The following is a 10440-nucleotide window of genomic DNA, read 5'->3' on the forward strand; positions in this document are numbered from 1 at the left end:
CAAACTGTCACACACAGTCAATAGTTGAATGTTGAATCTCAGGTTCCAGTCGTGACGGTCTACTGGATGTGCTATAACTTTTGATCCCAGCCAAGTTTTGATACACTTTTTTCAAAACAGGCAGAAATCAACACTACCCTACTAAGCCGAAAACGTAAAAAGTACATACATATTTGGTCAAAATTCTGTCAAGACCTAAACTTTTTGACATATTTTTATCATACAAAAATGATACGACTGGATATGGTGATGATATGTGTCACAAGCGTAAAAAAATCCAGCAACTACAAAATGGAGTTTAGAAACCAAACCACAGTAACTGCACTTTGACAGTGTAGTAGTTACTGCATTCTGGCTTTAGTGACAGTTTTGGTGGACTCCGGGCTACACAACGCATTGTTGCACTTACTCCACTCTGCCACAGAGGCACAGTCAACTAGCTAACACAGCTAAAGCTGGAAAGCCACATCAAGTCAAAGCTAACTGGTGAGATAGCCATTGTTAGCATTAGCTAAATCTCAAACTAAATGTGTTTATTGATTCGTTCTAGTTGTTACCTTTAACTGGATATTATCCATTTAATGGATTGAAACCATGGCAAATCATTAATTATTCTGCATCACTAAATGTGGCAGTAACTGTGAAAAATCCTGCTAAAGCTAACGTAACTATCTTAGCAGAGTAGCAGTAACCAGTTTAGCGTTTGACTCTAATGGAATTCATGCAATTTGATGTGGTTAAGTTACCTTTAAATCACATATTCAAGGTATTGAATTATTTTGTATTGATTTCAATGAACGTAGACGGGTAGACAGACACCAAGCAAAACAGAGATATACATTTAATTCCTGTGAACTACCGTATGAACTGCAAACAATAGAAGTAAAGTTTATTTTTCTAGACTAGTTCAAATAGACACTGAATCTGAAAGAACACACTTTGTCTGTAGATACTACATCATCCCTTTTTTTCCCAATAATATTATACAAAGGCATGGTGCAATATCAGCATTTTTAGTTATTCTGTAGGTTCTATGGCAATGTAGTTGTGGTAAAATATACAGCCTTAAAAGACATTAAGGCATAACAACCTTTGAATCTGTTTCGCAGTTCAAACCCTTTTTTTCTCTCAACTCTCACTGTTTTAATAAGTTACTGCTCTCTGCAAAAGGCAAATTGCAAAACCAGCACATCAAATAGTGCTTAGGACTGCTAATAGGACTCAAAAGTCTTTCTTCTGATGGACCAACTGGGAACTGTAAGCTCGTCACTTGTTGAAAATGGTCAACACAGGGTAGCAGTGAACCCTGATTGGTTAGCAGTTATGAGACGAAGCCACAAAGAGGCTGGAGGAAGAGGCCCACGGTTCCCAAGACGCACACGGTCACAAACACCCAAAGGAAGATTCTATCAATCACCATGGCAACGTACTTCCAGTCATCCTCCACCTGTGAGCAAGGGAGGAGGCAAAACAAAAAGTGTGAGAAGATGGTGACAAATGAAGATGTAATGTGGAGGTGAAGAGAGGTGCACAGTGAGAAGAAAACAGGTGAGTGTAAAGATCTCAGAGGGTGGGAGGTTGTGGGAGTTGGTGGGGTGATGTGAGGATTACACAGCAAGGATAGACAGAAGGAAAGACAAAAAAGAAGAAGAGAGAAAAGAGTTGAGCATACCTTGTAAGCCAACAGAAATTGATACATAATTTACAAAGGAGAAAATTACTATGATAATCACATTCAAACCACAGTGTCGAAAGAGGCGACAGACGTTTTGACAAAGCTGATTGAGCCACGAGTTTTGCATATCAAAGGCTCCTTGGCCCCTTGGGGTAATTTCACCCACTGTATTTATAACTGATAGAGAAGGAAGGGAGAGATCTCTACTCAAATCTAAAATTATTTGGTGCTAACTAACACTATTGTCAACTTCTGGAGCTGGTTAGGATCAACAACAAGAATCAGGAATCACAGCAGAGTTCTCCAAGGCCAATACTGCATGCCTTTTTGCATAAATGCATTATGCATAGAAAATGCTTGGTGTGTATTTGCTTGCATAAGAGACAGCAGATATGGAGTTTTGAAACACTGGAACATTGTATTTCCTGGGTGACTTGATTCTGAAGTTTTGTCAACTGTTGTATTTCTTGAAATGGTAAGACTCAAAATACAATTTACAGTAACAAGACTGTACAATGTGAATACTGTCATACTGGAGTAACAGTAAAGGTCATGATTATCTAAATCACTTCATTTTAAAGTAACACTGTAAAAAAGCCCATATGACTTCTTAGTGATGCCACCATATACTTAGCAATTTGCTTGATGAGTATGGTTGACATGGTCGTTTAGTATTATTACTGAATGACAGCCCAAAACAATGAAAAAATGGACCCAAGCTGTAATAAGATAGTGTATCCTTTAAGATGTTGCATGAGATTTGTGGTTGGGTGTATTCAACCTTAATGGGAACAAGAGCTAGAAAACAAACACATAACTTAAAATATGTTCAGTGCTGTGAAATCGAGCAGTGTCATAGGTGGTTTCTGTTTCATCATATGTTGTATCACCAAGCCAAGTGTCTGATAGCAATCATCATACTTCTGATCTCCATGATTAAAACGGACAACTTTGTATTTTTGAGTGAAATTTGAATATAAGGTAAACAATATGAAATAAATATAAGAATAACTCACCTCTTTGGCCTTGTTGCGGCTCCTCATGTTTTCAGCTATGTACTTGACGCTCTCGATGGCCTGTTTGATCTCAGGTGACACCACAGAAAAAGCCACCACTGTATTGATGCTCTGTGGACTTAGCTGACGTGTAATCTTCCCCGTATCTGTTGTTTCTGGGGTCTCATTACCATGCTGGCAGGGGCAAGGGCATTTCTTCCCAGTGCAGCCCTCCATTGGGGATAGTTTGCTGTCCCCAAACTCTAGACAGTTTAGGGAACCTCCTCCGACCTGCTGAAGATCACAAGAAAGTTTCAGTTTCTGATTAATTTTCTGTATATTTTTGTATAAAATATTGGGGTCTCTGGACTTCATCTCTGGGATCCTGGCAGTACAACATTAAGTAACTTCTTTCCAACTTCTTTGGAGACATTCAAGCACCACGTAGTTCTCAGTGTTGACCATAAACAACTTGAATCATACCATATATACATTGTGTGTGAAAACATTGTTAGACAGTAGCAAAATCCAAAGGGGTTATAGCATAGAAGAATAGATCAATATGAAAGAGATTGTGTATGATCTGACAAGCCAGCTGTCAAACCTGAAAAACCTTTTTTTGGTGGAAGCAATCAGAGGTACGCTTCCAAGAAGAGAGAATACATTTTATATGCTTTCGTATGTCTTGACTCCTTGATAGAAGTTCAGATTTTTCTCTCAACTGTTCTTCCATAGTATACACATAAGAGATCTACAATAATCCATGGTGGTTCTCGCTGTCTCACAGCTGAACTCACTTGATTGACTAGCTTTCAGATGGTATATTGACTTGTCTTTTAGAGCCCACCATACATTGAGGCTCAGTAGGAATCATCGAACCCTGAAGAAGTCCATGCCACAAGAGGAAATTAAGTGTACTGTATAGGTCAGAGCCTCCCTGCTTCTTCGCTATCATTAATTGAAACACAGTGGAACCAAACCTATGTTCTGCATTTGGTGAAGGTCCATAATGATTTGTTTGGGACTCGAAACACAAAGTTTAGGAGTTACACTTGACTTAGATTCAGTTGGTCATGACGTAGGACTAATTGTGAATTGCAAAATAATGACTTTATCCAACCTTATTGGCTTACTGAACAGGTCCAGAGGTGACTAGTGACAGAACCTTGCTAAAGTGGTCAACAAGAGAACTGAATTTTGTGGGATGGGGAACCCTTACCTGCATCAAACTATTCTTCCTCTTCTTCCCTCCTTTCCCTCCTCCGCCTCCTCCTCCCCCTCCAGCTCCTCCTGCCTCCCCACTGCTGTCCAACCCCCCAGCCTTGCTGTCTTCATCAATCGGTCTCCGCATCAACATAATCCTCGGCAGCACTTTGAGAAACACAGAGCGCACCCAGCCCGGCATAGTGTGGGTCATTGGCGTGCGGTAATGTACATTCAGCACGAACACGGTGATGACAATGCTGAGTGTGACAAAGATCATGGTGAAGAGCAGGTACTCTCCAATCAGCGGGATGACCAGCGATGTCGAGGGGATGGTCTCGGTGATAACGAGCAGGAACACAGTGAGGGAGAGCAGGACAGAGATACAGAGCGTGACCTTCTCTCCACAGTCAGACGGGAGATAGAAAACCAGCACTGTGAGGAAAGAGATGAGGAGGCAAGGGATGATGAGGTTGATGGTGTAGAAGAGAGGAAGGCGCCGGATGTAGAAGGAGTAGGTGATGTCTGGGTAGATCTCCTCACAGCAGTTATATTTGATATCATGCTTGTAGCCTGGAGCATCAATGATTTCCCACTCCCCACTCTCCCAGAAGTCTTTCAGGTTCACCTATATGATGGATACAAATGTTAGATCAAAGTCACGTAATGATTTAACACAAACTATCAAACAAAATACATATGAGGCTCATGGTTTCAGTTTTTAGTTTATTTCTCTGATAAATATGGATAATGTAAGATGGCACAAAACAACTTCAAACCTGGATTTTATGCCCACATGCACACAAGATGTTGCTGCAAGAAAACACTGATTACTGTAGTTTACGGTGAATAGAGTGAATAAGAATAATGTTTTATGGTAAAATGCAAATGCAGTCACCCATTAAAAACAAAAGATGGTTAGACTGGTTGTATTTTCTCTTTTAATTTTTCTTTCATTCAGATTTATATTTCATACCACATGTATGTTGAATGTATGTTTAAAGGGGTACTCCAGTGATTTAATATTGAACAAAAAAAGAATGATTAAAATTGAAGAAGCAAACTTCAATATGCTGACTTGTAACTGTTCCTCATATGGGTCAAGCTTGAATTCATTAGCATCCTAAAAGTCCTCTTTTTGCCCCACAGTTTATGCTGTAATTGATGTCTCAAAAGTAAGACATCATCCGGGTTATTTAAGACTCTCCTGCAGAGCTACATCATTTAACCATATCCATAATCTGAGTAGTGCCTCCCATGACAAATAAACTGACCTTTATGTTTAAAATCGATGGAGTTCACCTTTATTAGCCGTACGTGCATGAAATGCAATATCTAAAATAAATAGGCCAAAAAAAAAAAAAAATGTAGCTGATAGTTACGCCAGACTTAAACACAGTCACAAAAACTGACCTTAGACCCAATAAGAACCAGATCAATCTTGGCTTTGTCATAAGTCCAAGAACCGAACTTCATGGAGCAGTTCTGATAGTCGAAGGGGAAGTAGGTGATGTCCATGGGGCAAGAGGATTTGAAAATGGCTGGAGGGACCCAAGTGATGGTACCATCAAACTTAAGCAGAGCCTTGGTCTTATCTTCCACCAGGAAATCACCTACAGCACTGTATATGAGGCGTGTGTGTTATTAATGTGTGAATAAGATATGAAGCGATTATGATACAAGCATAATGTGAGTTTTGAATAAGACACAAAGGTTAGAAGAAGGCAGAGACGTCAAACAATGGAAGAAAAAGGTGGGGAGAAAATGACAGTGAGAAACACAAGAGAGGGAAGAAGATAATAAGGTGAGGTCATGGAGGAGAAAGAACATTAGGATTAAACAACAGAGGACAATGAAAGCTGCATTACATCTCAATGGGAGGAATACAATTGCCTTTGATTAATTTTATGAGTCACTATTGTAAGTAGAAAGAAAAAATGAGTCCACAATTAAGTGAACAGAAGTACAATGAATAGAGCACAGCACAAGCCCACTGCCTAGTGAACAACAGACAATTGCATTAGCATATTTCTGTGTTATTTCTGTGCAGCTGGGATGTTATTACAGTACAAGTTTGATTTTTTGCCAATTAGGGGCAGTGAAGTAATAAACACAATATTGATGTATTATCTCCCAATAAGGTTGATATGGCAAATATGTTAGCAATCAGTTGTCTATTTAAACACATTCTGCAGAGCAACATTAGTATTTATTTGAAGTGAAGTTTCTGGTGAAGTTCAACATTCATTCTCCTTTTAGCTCTGTTTTGGTCTCTCCCAACTCTTAAGAGAAATATCGGGCTCATTAGCAACTAATGTTCATCAGGTTATCACCATCATGGTAGGTTGACCAAACCAATGCTGCTGTTTTTCTGGTGATGACAGTATCTTATAATGTTTGCTAGTCACACTGATCACGGTAATGATGATGACAGTCTCACTTGTTGTAGAGCACAATGTCAGGTCTCCAGATCTTATTTGATGGAACCCGAATGAACTCAATTCCATCAAATTCAACCGGCATCCATCGCAGCTTGTAGTCGTTCCATATCTGAAAGAGACCACGAGACAACCACTGTGAATAAATTGGGAGTTAACCATCTGTTTTGTGTTTTTCATTGTGCACTGCAGACAGTATTAGTCACTGGAGACCCCCCTCCCCCTTTCATGGGAATATTTTGAATTACATATTTATACTGCAGGCAAACCTTCCTTTGATGTTATAGAGCCAAATAAAGAGGAAAAGGAAAAAATCTAATGTTGATAGACTGAAACTCGAGTTTTACTGAGCATTTTGAAACATTTGCGGAGTGCTTTCATTTTTTTGTCATTGAAAAATTGGCAAAATTTTGCATTTTGATTTACCTACTCCTGGTAATACGACCCAAGTGCAACAGTTCAGTAACCAAATAACATTAACTATAATATTCTATCTGTATACAGAGCAGTTCAGCGAGAAGGGGAATATTTAAGTAAATAGCTCAGTGAATTAAAGGAGGAGTGTGTTCACTTGCTATTCTATCAACATACCTGCGGGTAACATTTCATGAGCCGTGGAGCCATTAGTCTTGGCTATATTTGCATGTCATTCAAGATGAATTCATTCATTAGCAAGGCGGATTAATACCCATATGACCTGGGAGCAGTTTAATTAACCACTTCATGCTACACTGGCTTTCCCATTTATCTACCCAGGGAGTTAACAATATGATTGGCTGGAGATGTAATTCCTGATAGGAAGCGTCATGTGGCTTACTGTTTACAAAATGCCAGTGATTCTGATCTTCTATTCAGTTCAATGATATTGTAGCAAAGACAAAATCATACAGTTTCTAAAAATCTGTGGAAATATTTAATGTATAGTTTTGTTTTATGAAATGTAACAATCATTCCAGAATATTAAACAGCTAGCTAGGTACTCAAACCCACCCCCGCCCCTCATAATCAACTAGTAAGTCATAGGTTAATTAATTTAGTGCCAGTGGTTGCCTAACAACCTTTCATTTAATCATTCTTGGTCCAAAAATAGAAAAAGGTAATGGCAGGATGCAGGGTTAGTAATAATAATAATAATAATAACAATGAGGTGAACAAGAAGAAGAATACGTCTAATGAGTGTGTTCTTCCATTTGTATTGTTTCATTAAACATATATTCATTTTACTAGACCACTAGATAGAGCGCATATCTCTATCTATGGATACACCATCTTAAATTGTATATCTTTTCCATTTTCGTGCCTGCTTTTATGTTGGGTGGGAAGATTTTGTTTTTTTCCTGAAGTCAAGGTGAAGGCCCAAAGAAAATATGAATTATTTAGATCGTTTTTATGAATATTTAAAAGTGGTATTGGTGGGGGTTTTTAAATACAATATAAGGTTGAGCTTCCCTCCCCACTCCAATAACTTGTGTACAGTCCCTTAGCATACATGATCAGTAGTGACTGGCAAAAGAAAGAGAAATAAATGAAAAGGAGGGAGTGACAATGAAGTGGACAAAAGGGGATACAGGACAAAGAGGGGAGATAGAAAGAGATGGGGGAAAAAGGAATATGTTTTTCAGAGAGAGAGAAATGATTCTTAAATTCTGTCTCTGTTGCGAGCACTTTTCATTTGATCAAATTACAGCTTAATATGTCTTATCCCTTACATAAAAGTAGTCAGTTGAGCTTGTTTTTTGATGTATAAAGGGTACAAATTTAGAAACACTGTATACAGTTAGAGAAGGAATCCCCTGCAGAGTTGCTGCAGAGAAGATGCAATAAATTCATCAGGGGGGTGGGGGGGTGGGGGGGGGGGGGGGGGGTTTCTAAAGTGGCTTCCACTGTAAATCCACTGGCTGCAATCCAGGGTGTTTATCAGTGACTCTGGTGTTGACACAGCTTCTCATTAGTGATGCCTTGTTATAAATAAACAGCCAAGCTTTTTACAAACAACAAATAAAATCAGCCGACACAGACCTTTCAATGTATTTTAATTGGAGAGCTCAGAAATCAAAGCATCATCTTATCCATCATTGAATCATATCAGCATCCAACAGCTGTTCAACAACAATTAGACGCCGATTTAAATCCGGATGTCTTTGATATTTACAGCAAGTTTTAAAAGGGAAATATAGATTGGGGACAGGGTAAAAGAGGGGTGAAAAAGGTATGAGAAAGGTGGCGCTTTGGACGACAGAGACAAAATGAGTTATTTGGAAGGATAGCTGGCTGCATGAGGTCAGGAGTTCAGGGTCTGTGGCTATAGATCTAAGAGACAGAGTGTGACTAACCATAATGCTAACATTGATCACTTCCCTCTGTCTATGTAGGGTTAGGCCAGTTGGTGTGTCTCTCTGTGTGTGTGTGTGTGTGTGTGTGTGTGTGTGTGTGTGTGTGTGTGTGTGTGTGTGTACTTACATGTCTGAGCCATAAATTTGTTTCCATGATCTGATTCACCTCATCCTGCAAGAGAGGCAGAGAAGGAAGATATCTTGTTAGGCAGCAGAAATATGTCTCTGTGTGTGTGTGTGTGGGGGGGGGGGGGGGGTGTGTGTGTGCAGGGGGGTCTTTGAGAGAGACAGAACACACTATGTGCAGTGTTAAAAGAAGATAGAAAAAACTAATCCACGAATTTTGAAAGAAATGGAATTTGTCTTGAAATCTGTGTCCTCTGTAGAGCTCTGTAGAGCTGGATGATTGACAGAGAAGGTCAACCGTGAGTGAGTTAATAATAGATGGAAGGATTACAGATGTCCCCCCGCCCTCTTGACCTCCCTCTGTGACCCTGATTCAGTTTTGATTTGCAGCCCTGTGACTCCCAGAATTCCACATGAACCGCATACATAGATGCATCAGCCACATGTATACAAGCAGACACTTGAGAAAATACTGTATGTGTATGTGTCACACACATAGTGACACATTCAGTCAGAGCACACACGCCCACACACATGCACATCTGCACACTCACCTTTAGAGTAATCTCACCTTGCCGAGCAAGCAGATATAGCTACATATCAGTTGAGTCTGTAAAAAAGGCTCCTGCAGGCAATTTTCTCTTAATCTGAGGATTTCCATTCTGAGCTGAAAACCTCTTTTCACCGGGGGATGTGCAGCACACCCTCTCTCCATCATCCCCCCCACCCCACCCGCATCTAACTTAACATTGCCAAAGCAAAACAGCAGTGTATAACAACGCTGCATGACATTCTCAGAATCCGTGAAATTGAACAGACTAAATAAAGACTTTCTGCTTTCACTTTTCTCGTTCTGCCACTTATCGTTCGCCTTTTCTGTTTCAAAGGTAGGGAATATGATCAAGATGCTTGTTGGATTATGTTCCCACAGACTCACACAGAGAGGAGGCTTTAAGTGAAACTGTATTTTGGATGTGTTGTTGATGCACACAGAACAAGACAGCTGTATGAAAAGAATGTGAAAAGGTGCTTAAATCTCTTCAATTCCTCTGTGTGTATGTGTAAAGCTTACAACTTTGACCAGCTGCGAAATGGAGACCTCAAACTCCACTGTGACAGGGTCGGAGACATTCTCCACTGGTCTGATGAACTGGTTATATCTTCTGAACAACTTCCTGAACAGTCGATCCTCTGCCTTGGATGAGAAGCAGTCTGAGGGAAGAGATGAAAAGCAGCGTTAGAAAACATTGATAGCACGCAAAAGCAAAACAAATTCAGCTCAAATCTGTGTCCGAAATTCTGAAAGGCTAATACTGCCATTTCTAATCAGTGACAGATAACAGCTAACCACAGACACCCACAGTCTTTCAAGTTGATTTTTATCAAATCAAGTCATGCTACAAGTAATGAACTGACAGAAAAATAGATCTTCCAATTTTGATGCTGCATCACATGAAGAAGTCCTTTGAGTTTGTGGAATCATTTTTTCATGATATTTGATTAATCATCTATTAAAAAGTCTTTTTAGATCATACATCCTCTTTCCAGATCATCAGAGTTAAAACTCTACTTTGAACAAATCTGTGGTATAAGTTTTCTGTATTGGGGCATAGCATGGTTTGGGATTCTGAAATATGTTCTGCTTTCTCATTCTCTGCAGGAACATACTC

The 10440-nt window shown here is 39.5% G+C and overlaps 1 protein-coding gene across 3 annotated transcripts; it reads right to left on the reverse strand.

The window, feature by feature from the left end:
• Nucleotides 1-1321: 1321 nt before the first annotated feature.
• On the reverse strand, nucleotides 1322-9977 carry chrna6 (cholinergic receptor, nicotinic, alpha 6). Of its 3 annotated transcripts, none has more exons than XM_053329126.1 (7): nucleotides 9843-9977; nucleotides 8772-8816; nucleotides 6314-6423; nucleotides 5287-5494; nucleotides 3890-4501; nucleotides 2692-2964; nucleotides 1322-1447 (listed from the first exon to the last, which is right to left on the reverse strand). In XM_053329126.1, exons 2-7 carry the CDS (start codon nucleotides 8796-8798, stop codon nucleotides 1322-1324), a joined length of 1356 nt encoding a protein of 451 aa, XP_053185101.1. In that variant the 5' UTR covers nucleotides 8799-8816; nucleotides 9843-9977. The 3 variants fall into 3 exon arrangements, with proteins under 3 accessions (XP_053185101.1, XP_053185116.1, XP_053185108.1); XM_053329141.1 differs by having other exon boundaries at nucleotides 2692-2951; nucleotides 3973-4501; nucleotides 9843-9974; XM_053329133.1 differs by having other exon boundaries at nucleotides 2692-2961; nucleotides 9843-9974.
• Between the last annotated feature and the right edge of the window lie 463 nt (nucleotides 9978-10440).

Source organism: Scomber japonicus, chromosome 2 (genome assembly GCF_027409825.1).
Source record: "Scomber japonicus isolate fScoJap1 chromosome 2, fScoJap1.pri, whole genome shotgun sequence".
Taxonomy (NCBI): domain Eukaryota; kingdom Metazoa; phylum Chordata; class Actinopteri; order Scombriformes; family Scombridae; genus Scomber; species Scomber japonicus.

Excerpts from the sequence above, each read along its gene's own strand:
- chrna6 (XM_053329126.1), bottom strand. The coding sequence starts at position 8,798 with ATGGAAACAAATTTATGGCTCAGACAT. Across the intron at positions 6,424-8,771 it reads CAAATTTATGGCTCAGACAT|ATATGGAACGACTACAAGCT; the intron begins GTAAGTACACAC and ends GGTCTCTTTCAG. Across the intron at positions 5,495-6,313 it reads GACATTGTGCTCTACAACAA|TGCTGTAGGTGATTTCCTGG; the intron begins GTGAGACTGTCA and ends CCTCATATACAG.